General features: G+C 35.4%; 1 protein-coding gene across 16 annotated transcripts in view; it reads left to right on the top strand.

The window, feature by feature from the left end:
* adgrl2a (adhesion G protein-coupled receptor L2a) overlaps positions 1 to 19947 on the top strand; it is a 99702-nt gene that overhangs the window by 54222 nt on the left and 25533 nt on the right. For 6 of the 16 annotated variants that reach the window (XM_029254882.1, XM_018734313.2, XM_029254880.1 and 3 more), the window contains exons 5-10: positions 6245 to 6259; positions 7214 to 8014; positions 16579 to 16872; positions 17161 to 17264; positions 17765 to 17950; positions 18526 to 18564. In XM_029254882.1, coding sequence (XP_029110715.1) covers positions 6245 to 6259; positions 7214 to 8014; positions 16579 to 16872; positions 17161 to 17264; positions 17765 to 17950; positions 18526 to 18564 — 1439 coding nt within the window. The remainder of the gene's footprint in view (positions 1 to 6244; positions 6260 to 7213; positions 8015 to 16578; positions 16873 to 17160; positions 17265 to 17764; positions 17951 to 18525; positions 18565 to 19947) is intronic. The other 10 variants (XM_029254884.1, XM_029254877.1, XM_029254881.1 and 7 more) reach the window with 3 other exon arrangements.

Raw genomic sequence — 19947 nt, 5'->3', positions numbered from 1 at the left:
TGAAAACAAGAACATGCAAGTTTGTAGTCATTTTCAACCATCTGACTATTACAGTATTTTAGCTTATTATGAAATTAACATAAATGTATCGATGACATTTTTGTGAGACTGGGTATTTCCATTTTTCACCAGTTGATCAAAATGTAGATTATTACCTTCCACAACTTCCTTTTGTTTTTGACCTTTTCATTACTTGATGTAGACACCCTCATCATTCTACACAAAGTGTGCACAACAAATTATTCTTAGGTATTGGGACTTAACTGAAAATGCATTATTTCATTCAGTATTTTAAGGGAAGTTTCCTCCTTCAGTTTCCCCCAAAATTTGCCACAATGTTAATTTTTAAGTACTTCAGCGAAAGACAACAGTGGATTTTAACAAACTGGTTCATAACGATTTATATAGGTGTGCTTCATTTTTTTAGTAAAAGGTATATAAGAGGGTCTGTTTAAAGTAATATCCATAAGAGAAAATGATAGAGAAAATAATTAATTGACTTGTGTGGATAATTATAATGTAATTAATAATTGCTTTGCAATTTTAATGCACTAAGATTTATTTATTTATTCAACTGGCTTTTACAACATGCATAATTAAAATCTCAATCAACCCAAAAGTAACATTACTGTACCTTCAGCACACAACATCTTGATGTTTTTCCTGGACCACTTCAGCTCATATTGTTCTTAAAATTACATTTAATCGAGGCGATGCTGAATCTGTTGTTGAGCTTCCTCATATTGGCTTTGCATTTCCTGAAATTGTCTTGACGCAGTGCAGTTAATGGTTTGAAAATACAAATCTTTGCTCCAAAATGTGCGGGAAAGTAAAAATATCAATCCTGGAGAGAGATTGGGAAGTAAAATACATTTATGTTTTTACAATAAATTGTGATATGTATTTTGAAGTTTTGCATTTACAGTTTGACAGCTATTCCACTTTTGTAACCAAACAGTCTACAATTTTGAGAAAAATTGGAAAAAAAAATGTCATTATTACACTTGAGTAAACTAAACTCTTGAATGGACCCAGTTTTATGATGACTGTGAGTTTTTCCAGAAAATAGCTTTTATTTCTGCACTTCAAATTAATTTTGTATGTTTTCACTTTTTTATTTATTTATTTATTTATTTATTTATTTATTTAGAGGGGGTGCGGTGGGTTGGACCGGGTCCTGCTCTCTGGTGGGTCTGGGGTTCGAGTCCCGCTTGGGGTGCCTTACGGCGGACTGTCGTCCCGTCCTGGGTGTGTCCCCTCCCCTTCTGGCCATACGCCCTGTGTTACCGGGTAGGCTCCGGTTCCCCGTGACCCCATATGGGACAAGCGGTTCTGAAAATGTGTGTGTGTGTGTGTGTGTGTGTGTGTGTGTGTGTGTTTATTTATTTATTTATTTATTCATTTTTATGCACAGGTGATTCTTTCGCAGTTTTTTTTTTAAACTGGCACAAAATCAGCTCGGAAGATTTGTTTTGTGTTATGGTTGCTAAAGGTTGCACTTATAATTGAGACTTCAGATCAATATTAAATCTTTATTTTTGCAGATCTGGCAAATTGTGAGGCTCTTTAAACCTGAGTTGAACCATTCACACAAAAATGCTGTACATTCCTAGATATGCTACTTAAAATTAATCACGCATCCATACACCATTGAAACACACTTTCTTTCTCTCGCTCTCACTCTCTCTCTCACTCACACACTCACACACACAAGTGACTTTAGAGTCAGCAATCCACCTGAGTAACATGTCTTTGGACTGTGGGAGGAAACTCATGCAGACACAGGGAAAACATGCAAACTCCACACAGACTGAGCAACAGTCGAATCCATGTCCTCTTGCACCACCCAGGAGCTGTGAGACAGCAGTGCTACACGCTGCGCCACCAGAAACGCACACACGCATGCATACACACATATAAAAATTAATTTGCAGTATTGTAAGCATTGATCAAGTTCAAATATGACATCATACAAATGCATTTACTCATTACTTAAAAAAAAAAAAGTCATACAGTGCAAGTAGTCCCATAAAAAACAATAATTATAACCTTATTTCAATTCAAGACATAGAAGTTCTAAGTCGTGTTTTGTGGATGATTGAAAATGTATTTCCAGCCATATTTCTACATACAGTTCTATTTTCTTCTTGAGTTTACTCAAATTTAAAAAAAGTTCTTGTTAGAAATGCTGAAATACTAAATACGGTATTTTTTTTTTTTGTAGTAATCGGTTTTGTTTCATTCTGTGCATAGTATTAGTCATTAACTATTTTCCTAATTACACAAGATAACAAACAGTATTACAAAAGTGGAAGACAATAAAATGGATTTACCATTGTTGTATTTATTTATGTATTTGTTTATTTATTTATTACTCAGCACATTAGATGGGCATGTTTGAAAAAATTGGCCTTACTGACCAGCTGAATTGCTGCTCAGTTGTCTGTTAGTGAGAAAACAACAAAGTAGTTGTAAATGTTGCCACTGATTGAAATTGGCCTAGTAGCACCTCAGTCCTGTCCAAGTAGTGTATTGCCTGCAGGGCCAGGGCTTGTTTCCAGCATGTCGGTCTCATCGCTGACTGCAGCGCAGCAAAGCATTACCGTTGTAAATAATAAGGAAACCTACAGCAGTGCTTCAGTTCTTAACGTACAACTGTTCGTGTTGGATTACAGGTACCATTATTTTGAAAACTGAGTTTATGCAATTGTAAATATATATATATATATATATATATCCAAGAAATTAATTCTATATTCATTACATTCCTAAGAAAATCAACAATTAAGTGATGAGTTTATGTGCTATATAAATCCTGTACTATGAAGATACTGCAAAAAAAAGAAAAAAAAAATCTATTGACTTTATTACAGTTACATTGAGCGAATATGCAAACAACCAGTAGGGGCATAGTGTTTATATCTGCTTTGATTTTTTTCACTGTTTTCTGTCCTTTCTTTCCAATGTACAGGAATCCTCTGGCACGCCCTGATTTTTTTTGCCTGCCTTTAACTATTTTTCTCAGACTAACATCTACTCAGGTTGAATATTTTGTCTCTTCTTTTTTCCAGATTCCCTTCCTTATTTTCTCTTGCTGGCTGTTCGTGAAATCTGCACTTTCTCAATTTGTGTCATTCTGTGTTTGATTTCTTAGGGAACCAGAATGCAGCTAACAACACTGAGAACTGTCAATGACAATGTATGTGATGTAGTTCCAGTTAAGGATTGTTCTTGCCATCAGATTGATTCAGTCACAGATTATGAAACATGGAAAAGAAAGCAAAATATCTACAATTCAGTTTGTTTTAGCAGTAAGCTATTTACAGAATAATTACTGGTTTTCTTGCATTGCCTATTTTTATGTAGCTCTAAACAGTGCAATGTGGTGATGCTACATGAAGATGAAAATGTAATTTCATTAATTCATTCTTTTTCTCTCAGAAATGTCATTGTGTATATATGAATCTAATAATTTGGGTATAAGTCTTCAATCATCAGTTTGCATTACAATTTGGGATTTTTGGTTTTGGTTAAAATGCTTTTTAGTGCCTATTAGCTTCTACATTATTTGCTTAAAGAAAGAAAAATGCACAGTAATTTCATAAATCAGAAAACTGCCTGTTGCCTTTAATAGCCCAAGAAACGAAAAATAGAAATTGCAGTACTGTGCTTTCTGACAGTTAATTAGTATTTGCCTTCTCCAGAGTAACTTTTGAATTAGGTCATTGATATACTTTACAAACCTTCTAGATACTGTATGTTGTGTCAGTACTGTTCCCCTTCACTGTTGTTAGGTGTGGGGCCAAAGAATCCTGTACATTATTTCTTGAAAAATAATGTTTTACTCGAAATAGAACTTTAAATATGAACATGCTTGCCTGTGGAGCATGAACATCCTGAAAATGAGGGAAAAATATCCAGTACTAACTTTTTTAGTGTGTATAGTTACCATTTTAGGGACATATGGTCAAGGAAAATTATTCAAAATTAGACCTAGGTCAACAAATGATAATCTTTCTCAGTGCATTACTGCTAAATGTCTGCAGTAAATCAAAATTTTTAAACATCACAGCATATGTGACTTTTAAAATACCTAGGAGATTCAAGCAGTTACAAAACTATTACACTTAAATTTAATTTCATTTTAATTGAACAGATAGGTAATAGGTGTTCTGTATCTCAGAGTACCACCATATTATGTGCATCTTATTCATTCCCAATTTACTTGTTCTTTTGGGGATAATGGAAAAAGCAACACAGATGTTACAAAATGAAACAAAAAATATTTTCCCCATTAACTTATATGACATCAAATTAAAAATATTACTGAACACATTTTATATACTTTAATAAGAAATCAGTTTAAAATACCTTGGGACTTTTGTAATTACTTGTGAAAAGAAACTTGCTCAAAATACTGCCTTCCTTAACATTCTGGGGTACTCTGCAGGTGCTTAAAACATGTTTGATTTTCCTGTTAGGCTCACCCTTTAGAGTTTTTTTTTCGCAGAAGTATTTATCGTAAATAGTCTATGTTTTGCCTGCAAATGATACTCATACATTATTGAGTATCATTTATTTTGTCTAATTATTTTCTGGTTTATTTTGATGTTCTAAAAAGTGAAATAGCATGATATCTATATACTGTATGTGTGTATATATATACACACACACACATCTATTTTGTGGTTATATTGTAATGATCATGATATAGCAGTGCTTCAGTAATTGTAAGGATATAATGTACAGTCCCAAAGTTATCAGGTTATTAGGTTACATTGTTTTACGTGCCACATTGCATGTTGACAGAATAATGTAATATGCTTTGTGTTAACTGCTTGACTTGTAAGGTCAGGAAAATTATTTGTGCTTCTATTAACAGGTCTGCTGTGGTTTAGTAGTCATTTAGACTAATTACCTACCCTCTCGAAAGGGGGTAAGATAAATAATGTACACTGAAGGACACAAGGAATAATAATGCACTGCTGCCTCTTGTTTGTTTCGTTAAACTTCCTAATCTGTAGTATTGCTGGGAAATTATACACAGTGATATAACTTGACAAGTAGTGGCCTGTCATAATGGTCAATGTCATTAGTATTCTGAAATTCTGTTGATTTTATAGAGCAGTTTATTTTTATAGAGCACTCCTCACTCAGTGACACAAAGTTCTGAACAAAGGATCAGAAGCATATTACAAATTAATGGTTGGATATACACTGAATTACAAAAATAATTATGTAATTATTAAAGCTTACTGGCCACAGAGGATGGTGTGATACTATGTCACAGGGCTTCCACATCATCAAATACAGCATATCCAGTATATAATGATAATTAAATATTTTATTAAATAATAATAAAAAATTTTTAAATCAGTTCTATACTTGAAATATTTTTCAAAATATAGGTCTTTATGATTACTACAGACTGGCATCCTGTCCAGGGTGTGTCTCATTCCCCCTCGGCCTTGCGCCTTGTGTTCCCGGGTAGGCTCCGGCTTGCCGCGAACCTGCTTAGGAGAAGCGGTTGTAGACATTGGTTGGTTGGCTGGTCGGTCTTTATGAAGTACAATAACAATATTCAGATTTTGTCTGTATTTCTGTATATCAGCTTTTAGAGTTTTCCTCCAAGTTGCCTTTTTCTTGATAATCTATGTGTCAAATGTTTAGTAATCACAAGGGTCATAAAGGGACAATGTTTTTTCTTTTTTTTTTTACATTTACCTGACACTAGACTCCATGAACTTACAATGTTAAGCTACTTACAATTATTTATCCAGATGGGTAATTTTACTGTAACAATTCAGGATAAGTACCTTGCTCAAGGGTACTACAGCTGTGATTTGAACCTGTGGATCCAAAAGCAGCAGCTCTAACCACTACATTGCTAGCAGCCCCCAGTCACACATCTTCAAAGGCCACGAACAATTTTAAGTTTGAATTACCAAAATCAGGTGCATTCTAGCTCGTTTGGTCTAATAATTTTAACACCGATATATATTAACAGAACATTGTCCGTTTAGACCTCTTAATATTTCCTAACTTGATTGTTTCCTCAGAGGTTGCCTGGTGTGACTGATGCTAAATTTTTTTTTTTCTTTTTCCCAAAATAGGTCTTCCTACATTTATGTCCTTGTTTCATGACCTGTGTTGCTGCATATGTAACATAGAGATGATAGTTAATTCATGTTGATCTCTTTTTTCCTTGCACCCTTGTCATTCTCTCTTCCAACGCTTAAAATAGAAGTGGAACAAAAAGGTAAATAACTGACACAATCCAAACCCTAGCTCCTTGTTTTGTGGCATATGGCTGTAAACCTTCCTATCCTCACTCTAGTGTTCTGATCCCAGCAGGCAGTAGAAAAACCTCCTTATTACTGTTAAGGTCACTAAACTGTAAAAAGATGGGAGTCAAATTTTCATTAAAAATGGAGCTTGAAGATGTAAGTGGGGTCTAGAGGTTGGACTCTTTAGCGTTCTCTCTCCATACCCCCAGGTGCTTTCTCTTGTTAGCACAATCTCATTTTGCCTGGCTTCCCAAACCCTCTCCATAGCATGTCATAGTAACACGGTTTCTTGGCCTTTTAAGCTCACAAAATCTGTAATCTTCCTCTCCCTCCCCCTGTCCAACCACTCACTGTTTTTTCCACCTTGTTTTTGTTTTTTATTATTCTTCAAAAAAAAAAAAAAATGGCTTTAGAGTTCTTAATTTTTGAAAATTTAATGGATGTGACATTTCCACCACTAGTAATAACAAGTCTCTCAGATCCTAGATAAAACGTGGTGTTACCAAGTGTCACAGAATACTTATTTACAGACATGCTGAATCCTGCTTTTTAAAAATCCCTTCTGTTGCCAGGTGTGTTTAGTATGATCCTCTTATTTACAGGTTTTTCCTTGTCTTTTTTTTTTTTTTTTTTTTTTGTATTTATCTTTCTGAGACACTGCTTCCATTGTTTATAGAATTTATTATCAATTTAACAGGTTTTCCTATTATTATTATTATTATTATTATTATTATTATTACTATTATTATTATTATCGTCTAAATTAGACTCATATATTTGCATTCTCTTGTCTGATTCTCACTTTGCGTGGACAACCAATTTATCAAGACAATGATTAAAAAGTATCTCCTGTTTTTATTTTTTTTCCTTTGCTGTGATGTTTTATTGACCTAAATTTGTTTATTTTTTACTCTTTCCATTACTAGTTTTTGTTTGCCCTGGAACTCTGAAAGCTGTTGGTGATGCTTCCTTCCTCTTTGAGGCGGAGCAACAAGCAGGGGCTTGGTGTAAAGACCCTCTCCAAGCAGGCGACAAAATCTATTTCATGCCCTGGACTCCTTACCGCACTGACACCTTGATTGAGTATTCTTCGCTCGAAGACTTTCAAAATGCTCGTCAGACCACTACATATAAGCTGCCTCATCGGGTGGATGGTACAGGATTTGTGGTTTATGATGGTGCTGTATTTTTTAATAAAGAGAGGACCAGAAACATTGTAAAGTTTGACCTGAGGACCAGAATTAAAAGTGGAGAGGCCATAATCAACAATGCAAACTATCACGACACCTCTCCCTACAAGTGGGGCGGAAAAACTGACATTGATCTGGCCGTGGATGAAAACGGCCTGTGGGTTATTTATGCCACTGAGCAGAACAATGGCATGATTGTCATCAGTCAGCTGAACCCCTACACACTTCGTTTTGAGGCAACGTGGGAGACTGTTTACGACAAGCGCTCTGCCTCAAATGCCTTCATGATCTGTGGAGTACTATATGTAGTGAGGTCCACCTATGAAGAAAATGAGAGTGAAGTCAGCAGAAGTATGATAGATTACATTTACAACACAAAACAAAACCGGGGGGAGTTTGTGGATATTCAATTTCCCAACCAGTACCAGTACATTGCGGCTGTGGATTACAATCCAAGAGACAACCAGCTTTATGTGTGGAATAACTTCTACATATTAAGGTATAATCTAGAGTTTGGACCACCTGACCCTGCTCAAGGTAAGAAAGATCTTGTTTCCACCTCATTTACATTATTCATCTGTGTTTTCATATAAAACTAAAGACACAGTTTTTCTTTCCTGATATCTCTCTTCCTATACATTAAAGGCTGTATATGACTGGTTATTAATTTTGAATTAAATATGTCTAAGATATGTAATGTATACTTATAAGAAAGAAGTATATGAAAAGTCTGTTAGAGAAGTGAGCTTGGCACCAAACACAATAGCAGTTTCAGGTTATTATTATCAGTCCCTGGAGATTTCAAAAGATTCACCGTTCTGACAGCTCCCATATTTCCTCCACACTATTGCCATGGGACAATATTCTAGTTCCAATGAGAGCAGATAAATAACCCCCTTCATTTTAATGCTACCTGCCTAAACTGCAACACAACCCCCTTGTAATGAAAGATAATACCCTGTACTGCAGTATGCAGTTCCTTTAGGTCACTCACACAAACCGTTACAATTTACTTGTTCTAATGAAGCATTGGTTGTTTTTAAAAAAGAAGAGTGTACAGGTAAATGACATAAATTACTAGAGCTGTCATTATGTTTCAAGTTTTTGCTTTGGCATCTGGAATTGAAGTACATTTATAAACACACACACACATTTTCGGAACCGCTTGTCCCATACGGGGTCACGGGGGACCAGAGCCTACCCGGTAACGCAGGGCATAAGGCCGGAGGGGGAGGGGGGACCCACCCAGGACGGACTCCCACCGAGGACGGGATGCCAGTCCGCTGCAAGGCACCCCAAGCGGGACTCGAACCTCAGACCCACCAGAGAGCAGGTCCCGGTCCAACCCACTGCGCCACTGCGCCACCGCACCCCCCTAGTTAGAAACACTGTTATAAATTATTATATTGGGTAATATAATAACAAAATCACAAAATCGCCATAAGCCTTCTTTTACCATAATCTCACAAATTCTACTGACCCTGAGAGTGAAACAGCTATCCACAGTTTGCCAGTATATACTATCATTATGCACTATTGAAGTATTTTGAGTCATTTTATATTGTTTAGCTTGAACTATGTTACATCTTCAAATTATTATTCTTCCAATTCTCCTCATAATATTTACATCTTGACATGGTTGAGTACAGCAATTCAATTATCATTTTTATTTATTACATTTGTGACATTTACTTACAGGATGGGAAATATTGCATTATGATGTATATATCTGATTTAGTGGACAAATAATCTGCTAAATGCTCAAGTGCTGCCACTGGCCTCGATGAATATGCAGAGAACAGCAGAATGACTAGTGTAGATGAATACACTCAGGTGACTGAAGAGTTCAGATGAATACAAAAACGTGACACCTGAATTAAATTCCAATGCATATTAACTCATATGATTCAAACCTGGTGGAATACAACTACAGCCACTCACCTTTGCCATTACACAAAAACAGATCCCACCTCACAAGACACTCTGCATTCTTCTTTCTACTGCCTATGACTTACTGAAGTTTATTTTGATTTCTTCATGATGTTCATTATCTTAACTTAATTACACAATGACTTATATTGCATATATAGACCAGTTGGAATGGTTGTTCGGCTGAACGTGAAACATCCTGATTAGGGTGTTGTCTTCTAAGGAGGGAATCTCCAGTTCAAATCCTGCTCCTGCTGTACTATCTTTGAGCAAGCTACTTATTCTGAATTGCTCTAGGAAGAATGCAGTGCTCTATGAATGGGTCTGCATTATAGTTTTTAAATCTATGCATTCCTCAATATGTACTACAATTGCAAATCAGTATTTATAGTATATATGGCAACAGTATCTGAAGAGTTTTTTTCTTACTGTTTTTCTTCTCACTACAAAAACTTAAAAAAGCTTCACCTTTGAAATATTCTATCCATCTATCCATGACAACTTGTCCTTACATTGTGGGAAGAAACCAGAGCACTTGGAAGAAACACACACAAGCATGAACCGCACAAGCAGAACATGCAAATTACCTGATGAATGGGCCATATTCTAACCCATGTTTGAACTCAGTGTCCAGGAGTTTTGAGGCACCTGTACTACTAGAGAGTCTCCCTTTATACACATTATTCACATTTAAGCAGTATAAATGGCAAAACCTTTTTGACATAGTTAAAATTGCCACCACTCAGCTTTCTTATGTCATCTTTTTTTTTTTTCCTCAACCTGTTATTTCCTGTTTTCTCCCTCTGGTTAATAGTGTAAGGTTAAGTATATTTTATGCCTAAAAAATCTGGGGTGTGAAAATCTTTCAAGATAAAGACAATGGTGTTGTGACAACAGGAGGCTTTAGAGTGCTGGTGAATAACAAAACACTTTGGTTGCTGATACTCAAGTGTCAAGATCTCATTAACTGCAATCTTTTCATTGAGAATCGAAATGCTCCTCCGAAGTAAGTCACTTGACAATAAATACAGTAATGCTCTTATGGATCCATTTTATTTTAAAAACATCAACCTATATACAAAGTAAAATCAGTTTCAGCAGTTGTGAACAATGGTGCTGCAGTAAGAGGAGCCAAAGTGAATTTGTATGACAAAGCCAGCTGTGGTCTAAGGTAATCTAAATTGGAATTGTAAATGGATCCTGAACAGGCCGCAAGTTATTCAGGATCAAAGATCAAGGTGTTGAGGAAAATGTTAAAGATAACACTGTTTGTTTGAACAATATTACGTGAATGTGGAATGCATCCAAGTGGACATCATGTGAAAGGAATCTAGTGATGTGGAAAATTACTGCTGTTGCAACCTACCGCCCCTTTGGTGCGCATGTATCTGGGCTTGTGTCATTGCAACTGCTGATAGGAACCCTCATTGTTCTCTGTTGTCATCACTCCCTGTCCCTCTGTATAAGTATTGGTTGGCTGGCACCAATTTGTGCCTGGCTCCTTATCAAAACAATCTTCAGGACACGGTCAGCTTCTGTAGGCCTACTGTTTGTTTCCAGTTACAGTTTTCCAGCACATTTTAACACCTTGTCATGTGGTGTCAATCCTTTGTGAAAGCAGTGAATGAATTACTTAATTCCTGTTACCATTCACTGACAGGAATAATTTAATGCAGTATTTACTGTAGTTCCACTTTAGTTCCCTCTATAGAATATTATGCCCTAAATTCCAGAATGAGTTTAAAAAAATCCTACTGCTGTTGCTGGATCTTAAAAACTGTCCAATAAATGTGATTTGGTATTTTACTATAAGTATTAAATTAAGTCTTGTGGGACTTTCAAGGTCAGATTTATGAACACACTGGCAAATGAGTTGACAAAAAGGTTTTATTTCAGAGTTAACACAGTAAGCATAAGAGTTATGTTGTTTCATTAATATTCTGAAAGGGTTTGTTGACATTAATGTCTTCAATCTCTGCAATTTATGCAATCAGTTTACTAAATGTAAAAAATAAGCAAATAATATTTCTAGTTGTTTCTTAATTAATTTCAAATGTTGTGCAAACTTCAACATGGACAGTAAATGGGCCAGCATGTTAGTGATAAATAATATAATACACACTTTTCCCATTATAGACATGATACAGACTATTAACATGAAACTCAGTTATCTGGAGTCCATACTTGATAATCATGATTTTGCCAACTGTATGTGAACTAACTGCAGATCGAATCTCCTTTGATTATTTAAATCAGTTGAGTTGCTGCCTAGCCCTGCCCTAGTCCCAGCAGATGAAGACACAGTTGCATATAAGTTTAGGGTGCTGGCAATGAATTCTGTTTACATTCTTTAAAGGAAATATGGCATTGTGTTCTTCAGAAACCAAGTTGTGATGATAACTGGGTTCTATACACACAGTAATCTTTACATCTATACAAAGTGCAGTCGAATCCACTGTTCTACTTATTTCCAAACGTGTTATATATTAGCTAAAGCCCTCACTTTGGCCTTTGATGAATCATTCTTATTGTTCACTCTTTCATTACTGCTTTGAAATTTCATTGGTGGTATGTCTGCCACAAACATAGGAACAATAAGAATAGCTCCTTCCTTAATAACACTCTCACTTGACAGATGGATTTTCAAGAACAACTCACATTTGGATAAAAGTAGATATGTACACTCAAAGTACATAATTGGACTAGATATTTTAGTTTTTCAGAGTGCAACCGGCAAACCAGAGGTACGCAATCCAAAGGTGTAGCATTAACACTGTAAGTAATTTTGCAGAAAAGCATCAGATCAATGAATAAATTCAAATGCAATTACAAATATAATTGCAAATGAGTAAAGAGAGAACATGTTCTCACTATATTAAAGCAAACCTTTGTATGACTCCACTGAGTACACTGAGCATGTTTGATCAGCCAAAATACTGATTATGCTGATGTTAGTTATGATTCTCTAAATTAATAATCTGAAAGATTCATAAGTAGAGACTACCTCTGTATTGATCTAATGACTCCTCTGCCTTTTGTTTATAATGCATCTTATGTTGTTAATAGTCTTGTTAATTATAAACACTGAAATCTAACACAACTGAGATTGACAATATGTTACAGGTATATGAGCTCTGTTAAAAAACTTTCAGTTAAAAGTACTGTATTCCTTAGAAAGGATACTCTATAGGGCATCCCTGTATGTGGTGATGCGCAGGCCAATCCAGGCTGCACCATATGCTCAGGATCACTGCCATGGATGAGTGGCACGTAGGGAAACCTCAAGGATTAAAGGAGGAATTGTTTTTTTAACTGTGTACAATGATTTAAACAATTAAAATCAGATGGATGTGTGATTGCTAAAATTAAATAATAACATAATCTACTAACCTTTCTTTGGATATTGAAAATGAAATAGCTATGTAGTGTAAATACTGAAAAACAAATATAAGGTCAATTAGAGGCATTCTTTATATGCAGTATTCAGATACATCCTTTGTGCTATTGCTGCTGCTGCTGCTGCTACTACTACAATTCAGTTTTAAGGCGCATTTTTTCCTGGAGAACCCAGGTTTGGGTGTTTTTCCTTCAAGTTCCACGACATTTGGAGGTGTGGTTGGAGCAGAAACTGTACGACCTGTTTCTAGTTGTCATTCATATTAATTTACAATATTCCTATTCCCACATACATTTAGTTAATTAGATGATACTAGGATAATTTTTGTTAAAATTCATGTCTGTAGTCTTGGCCTCTGAAGCGACTGCTGTTACTGTTAAAGCAGATTACTTTGTCATTTATATCTTGGCTTACTTCTCTCACCTCCCCACACAACAGGGTTATTTATTGTGTCCATTGCTATAGAATTTCTTAGATATTTCTTCTCCATTAAGAAGTAATTACCACCTTGGACACATTTTAGACCTGGTAAAAGGTGGTCACCTACCTATAACCAATAGATGATTATCTTATGCAGATTCAGTACATTTTCTTTCATAGCAAAAAAAAAAGAACATCCTGTTCAGCTGTATGCAATACATAATTTGTCAGATTTACTTTGTGAAGAGGTTTTTTTTATTTTTTCCTCTTTTCCCCCTGTTCCCTTCTATGTTGTTTAGATATACTGTACTGCTTAGTACTTAATGTAAAACATTTATATAAAATAACGTTTTCTCCCAGTAAGCAGTGTTGAATTTGATGGAAAACGTTCATACCACCTTTAGATTACCATGTTTCCAGCGTTAATTTTATTGCTCAGGATAAAATGTTTTCAAAGGAACCTGAATTTCTACACTTAATAATCAAATTACGTTGATGTATATCTGAAGGCAAACAATGTCTTTATACATTTTTAAAGTAATGACTATATCTGTTGTAACCATCCTTAGTAACTAAGACTATTACACTAAATATTGTTATTCCAGGACAATTATCTGAAGGTTTCTCCTGGAATTAGTCTGAGACAAGGATGTTAATTTAGAAATTTTTACACCCTGAGGAACAAAGTTTTTCTAACAAAACAAAATTACATGGGAGGCCTTTGTAGAGATCACCAACTATACAAATAATTGAAGATATTCAAGTTTTCTTTTTAAGGTGATGTATGATTTTTTTTTTTTGGGGGGGGGGGGGTCAAACATTAATTATTGCTAGTCTTATAATACTTGAACATTATTTAGGAAAACCTGTCACTTAACTGTTCTGTCCTTCAGAACAGTTGAACATGACAGAAGCTAACAGGAAATGGAAGTTTTTTTTTTTTTTTTTTTTTTTTTTGGACAGACAGTTTTTGTTAATTGTTTCAAGGACAGACATGAAACGGAATATTTATTTATTTATTTATTTATTTATTTATACTGTGAGCATCCATGTTAGTTTAAATTAATGTTTACTACAAAGTGTAAACAATCTTATGGAACACATGGGATCTAAATCAAGACTATTTTTATTTTTAAATACCATTTGTTTATTTATTTGTTTCTTTAATATAAACTCAAAATACAGGTACACTTAGTCATATCACATGGACAGCAAGTCAGCAGAGGAAATGCAAGAGTAGCAATTAGGCTTATCCTTTGAACTTTTAATTCAGAGTACATCTCTTGTTAACCTGAAAAGCAGGTTTCTGTCACAGATGCCAATTATCTAAGCCAATTAAGGAGTTAAAAAGGCCAGCACAGGTAAATAGAGGCCAAAAAACTGCTTTTGCCTTGTGTTACCAAAATACATTGTTAAAACACTCCCTGTAGTTTCACAGTTACAATATAGACAGACAGAGCTAGCAAGACATGTAGATTCAGAAATGGAGCAAAGATGACATGGAGACAAAATATTGCATATTCTGAAACTTCTGAAGGTTATAGTCCGGTGGAATATATATCCATAATGTGATATGAAAACTATTTTTCTGCATGATTCTACAGGCAGTGTTTTGCAGCTCTCAGGTAATGCACTATAATAAAGATGTAAAAGGTTTTTCTTAAGAAAGATTCGCTAGTCTTCTATATTATTAGATGATAAAATGTATTTTTATATACTTGCTATACCAAAGTAGCAGTTAAGAAAACCTTAGCAAAGTTTCTTTGAAAGATAGATAGTCGATGACTGCCATTTGCTAGAATCTCCTGTTCTAGCGGTGTCTTTCTTCTGACATGTCCTACTAACATTTACTCAAGTTCTCAGAAAACTGTAAAGTATGGTTTTCAAAAACATTCACATTCTAGTTCACAATAGGAAACAGTTAAGTAAGCTTATCTGGTCCTCGCAGCTGGTGTTTCAGTAATTTCTCAAATTTATAACTTATATCTTGCAAACTGCTTTTCTGAATAAATGGCTATTTATTTTGTTATTCATTTTTATGCAATTCATAAATTGCTTTTTGTTATTTTATGTTTGAAAGCTGTCCCAAAACTCACACTCACACACACACACACACACACACACACACACACACACACACACACACACACACTGGCTGAAGCCACTTGTCCCAAGCGAGGTCGCAACGAGCCAGAACCTAACCCAGCAACACAGGGCGCAAGGCTGGAGAGGGAAGGGACACACCCAGGACAGGACACCAGTCCGCCGCAAGGCACCCCAAGTGGGACTCAAACCCCAGACCCACCAGAGAGTGGGGCCCGGCCAAACCCGCTGCCCCCCCAAAAAAAACTCTGTGTGTCCAGTTATCTTGTTTTCCTCATTGATCTGTTTTTACCAGACATCATTAGCTTTTCAAAGTTTCACATTATTTACAGCTGAGCTGTACATGTACAAAAAAAAAAAAAATACTGTTGTTATCTTGATCTACTGCCATGCAAATTTTTATCTGATTTAGGTAGCCATCTCTTAAGATCATTAAAAAATTAACCATGTTTTACCACAAAACAGTCCCCACAGACAATGTATTGCATTATTTAAAGAATGATGAAAGATTTTATTCTCCACAAGCAAGTCCACTGTCATTGTCAAAGAAGATCCCATCTTCCTCAGTGTTCAGAAATATTGTGTAGACACAAAGATGCTTTATGGGAAGACACATTTTTTAACTGGCTTAGTAACATTATTTTAGTCAAGGAATTGGTATTTTTAACATCCCAGAATCTTAAAGCATCACTTAACTGTGTTGTTACTGTCCTCATTTGTTTTATAGCAAATTGAATGCCTGCAAAAATAGATTGCCCTGTTTATTGTTTTATTGGAATACAGATTTAAATCTATTTTTTTAAAAAAAAAGTGTAGCAGACACCTAACAGTCAAAGCTAACTTTTGTCTCCTTTTGTGCTCATTCATTTACATATAAACAGCATCTGAAAACTGGTTCTTTAAAGTAAGATTTAGAAGGTAAAAAGCCTTGTTTTTCACTAAATATAATTGTTAAAACTATGACACCTCTGAAGAATAATTGCCACTCTGAGAGTAATAACTGTGTTCTGTACTGCAGCTTGAGAGTCTTGAATAAGATGTAGTTTGACGGTGGTTGGTAAAATTTGGATTATGGATTGACAACAGTGTACATTGCAACAGTTTACCATACCTTATTGGTATACTTTCCTTGCAGTGTAGATCTTCTTGGACCTCATCCTTGGGAGATTTAAAAAACACAACTGTATCAGCATATTGAAGGAGAATTATGAAACTTCTAACTCCCCCTGCATACCTTTTTCCCCCCTTCCAGTGCCAACTTTTTCGGATACCACAATTACACTTGAACCCCCTAAAACAACCACAACGACCACAACCACAACTTCACAGAGGGGCCTAGAGAACACCACCACCACAGCTGGTCCGAAAGAAGGAAATAGAGGCCCAAAAGCACCACCAGAATCCCCCAAAACCACAGTCCCACCATCTGCCGATTCATTTCCCTTGCCGGAAAGGTTTTGTGAGAGCACGGAAAAAAGGGATATACTGTGGCCCCAAACTCAGAGAGGCATGTTGGTAGAGAGACCTTGTCCAAAGGGAACTAGAGGTATTTAGCATGCTTGCTAATTTTCACTTTCATTTTGGATTTCTGAGTAGCGTCTGCTTTGGGAAGCCTCTTTGTTTATGTATATAGTGTAATTAATTATGCACATTGAATTTGATATCTTCCTACGTTAAAATATGGACATATAAAACAAAGAAAATGTAATTGTAAGGCATAGTGATAATCCTTTTAATAATGATGAACACTATTATTTGAGTAAAGTTAAAAAAAAGAAAAAAGTTTACGTCTGTTTACCTGGTATGTGTGTAATTACCCCCCTCCTTCTTCTAGGTACTGCTTCCTACCTGTGTGTGCTCGCTACTGGGGCATGGCACCCAAAGGGCCCTGATCTCAGCAACTGCACATCCCACTGGGTGAATCAAGTGGCTCAAAAGGTTTGCAGTAACTTTTGATTTTTACCCTTTTGATCCCCATGTTTTTTTTTTTTTTTTTTTTTTTTAAAGTTTATTAGATAAAGTATTACAGATGGATGTGTTTCTGCCAGACATGGCTCACCCATTGTGTTGTGGAACTGGGGGAAAAAAAAATCTAAATGTCTATTTCATGTGTTTGAATTTCATATTATTTACATTCTCAGTTTCTCTAGAAAAAGCATGTATATTACTTAAAAACAATTTTGTCACATTTTTTCACTAATCTGTCTGTTTCTTATATTATTATTATTATTATTATTATTATTATTATTATTATAACAACAGTAATTATTTTGTTATATTTCTAGTTGCTAAGCCTGTGGATTTCTATTTGCTTTAATTAAATCATCAGGGGAGCATCAAGTGAATATTTCTGAAAGCACAGGATATGCTGAACAGAGAAAATAAAATAGCAGATATAGTATAGAATCATACTGTGATGATAATTTGTGTCACTTCAGATCAGAAGTGGTGAAAATGCTGCTAACCTTGCAAATGAGTTGGCCAAACACACCAAAGGGCCAATATTTGCTGGTGATGTGAGTTCATCGGTTAGACTGATGGAGCAGCTGGTGGATATCTTGGATGCCCAGCTGCAGGAGTTGAGGCCCAGTGAGAAGGACTCTGCAGGCCGGAGTTTTAACAAGGTATTTTGTTTTCCATGACCCCAGGTTGCTATTTCTGCCTTTCACATAACCCATGTATGCAATTTTTTTTTTTTTTTTTTTAAATTGTTTAGGGGTTCTCACAACACAAATGAAGAAATGTTGTTTTTTTTAGTGTATCGTGATCATCTTTAAGGTCCCCCCCAAGCCACAGAAGAAAACCAAGAACATTAAGTTACCAGAAATATTTTGGTTTTATTTGATGTATTTATGTACAAAAATACAGGACTTTGCATTTGTTCATATAAAAAATGTAATTCTATGTTCTTGAATATAGACACACAACATTCTGAGGTTGCAATGCATGGAAGATACATATTTTGGTGTGTGTAGGTGAAAGGCTCTGTCTGCTATCTTTCTGTTGATGGAAGGGTAGCTGCTGTTGGTGTGCATGTTATTCACAGGAGGCAATGGGTCTGAGGAGAGGACATGATAGGAGTTGAGGCTGTAAGAGTATCTAGTGAAAGCTTTTAACAAGTGTGCTGTAGTCCCTGAATTTGCTAATTGTGCATTTTTGTGTTTGATCTCCTTTTTTTTTTTTTTTTTAAATGAAAAAGCTTCAAAAACGAGAAAGGACTTGCAGGGCATACATGAAGGTATCGCAGCTATGCTACTGTGTCATTCTCCTTCTTCTGCTCCCCCTGCCTGACCCTTCTCAGCAGCATGTAGCTTCGTATTGCCTTGTAGCTTTCTCCTTCACTGTGCTTCATGCATTTTATTAATAATTGTGGTTCCTACAGTAATAAAAGTGCCTATCTCCTGATGGGCCGAGGTACAGTCCAAATAGCTTGGAAATCTTTCCAAGCTACAACCTTTTCAAGCTTTTTGTTTTTTGTCCCCGCTACTGATTTTTTTTTTTTCTATATTGACAGATTAAGTAAGGAAGTAAGATTTTATTTTCTGTATTATCATTGCGAAGATTGTGCATATGTCTTTATTTGATGCACTTGTCTTACCATTTACTCTTGGGGTTTTCGAATTTCTTTATGTTGCTGTCCTTTTTCAATGTTTCAGAGACATTTCAGAAACGTCTAGAGTTTGAGTAGAATTCAATGTAAATGCATAGTAATATTAAAGCTACAATGTAGTACAATGAACTGTGCAACTTATTCCATCAATATTCTATTCTGTTCCATCATTCAGAGTTCTGTTAATGTAGGGTTTACCTGTTACCATCTGCTGAAAATTAACTTGATGTTTTTTCTGTAGAGATTGACAAATGAAAGTTCAGGGGGTAAGGTAGCAGAAGTTAGCTGGAGGTCTGTATGGATTTTTGCTGCAATAGGATTTTAACGGGTGATAAAGGATAAAGGAAAAGGCGTTACGTATTAAATGCCAAAGTCTCACTATTATTGTTCAATTCATTTGTTATTAATATGATTAAGAATAAATTTTACAACAAAAAGGACTTTGGAGTGGGATAGCAATACCTGGACTGGATTTATTTCTTCTAATGAGTTTTTAAAACGTATACATTCCAGACCATCTTCTGACACCTTCAGTGCAAATTAAGAAAGTTAATTTATCAGAACACAGATTTTCATTTCTGCTATGAATTAGAAACATAGATCTGTGGTTCTTTTTGACTAATAAGGCTGACCAGGGCAGGGCAATTTGTTGCTTTCTGTATTTAATAGGAACAGTCGTTACGTTGTGAACATTTGACTATTTTCTCACCAGTTAAATAAATTCAAGTGTCTTTCCGTATTTGCACGTTCAAGACACATGCTGTCTAAATAGCAAGTGGCTATTAAATTGGACTAAAGCAATAAATCCAAGACTCACTGTGCAGTTAAGTCATTTTAGTATTTTTGCTTTCAATATTGCTTACCCATGTGTTACCTGAAAATTTTGTATTTTGATAGTATGTAAGGTTTTTTTTTTTTTTTTTTTTTTTTACAATCAATAGATAAGGTAATATTTGTTTAATGAAGCATTATGACTCAAATGATGGGATTTAGGTGAAATTGCAGAATCAG

This window comes from Scleropages formosus, chromosome 9 (genome assembly GCF_900964775.1).
Source record: "Scleropages formosus chromosome 9, fSclFor1.1, whole genome shotgun sequence".
Classification (NCBI taxonomy): domain Eukaryota; kingdom Metazoa; phylum Chordata; class Actinopteri; order Osteoglossiformes; family Osteoglossidae; genus Scleropages; species Scleropages formosus.
This window is presented reverse-complemented; position numbering and strand designations above follow the sequence as displayed.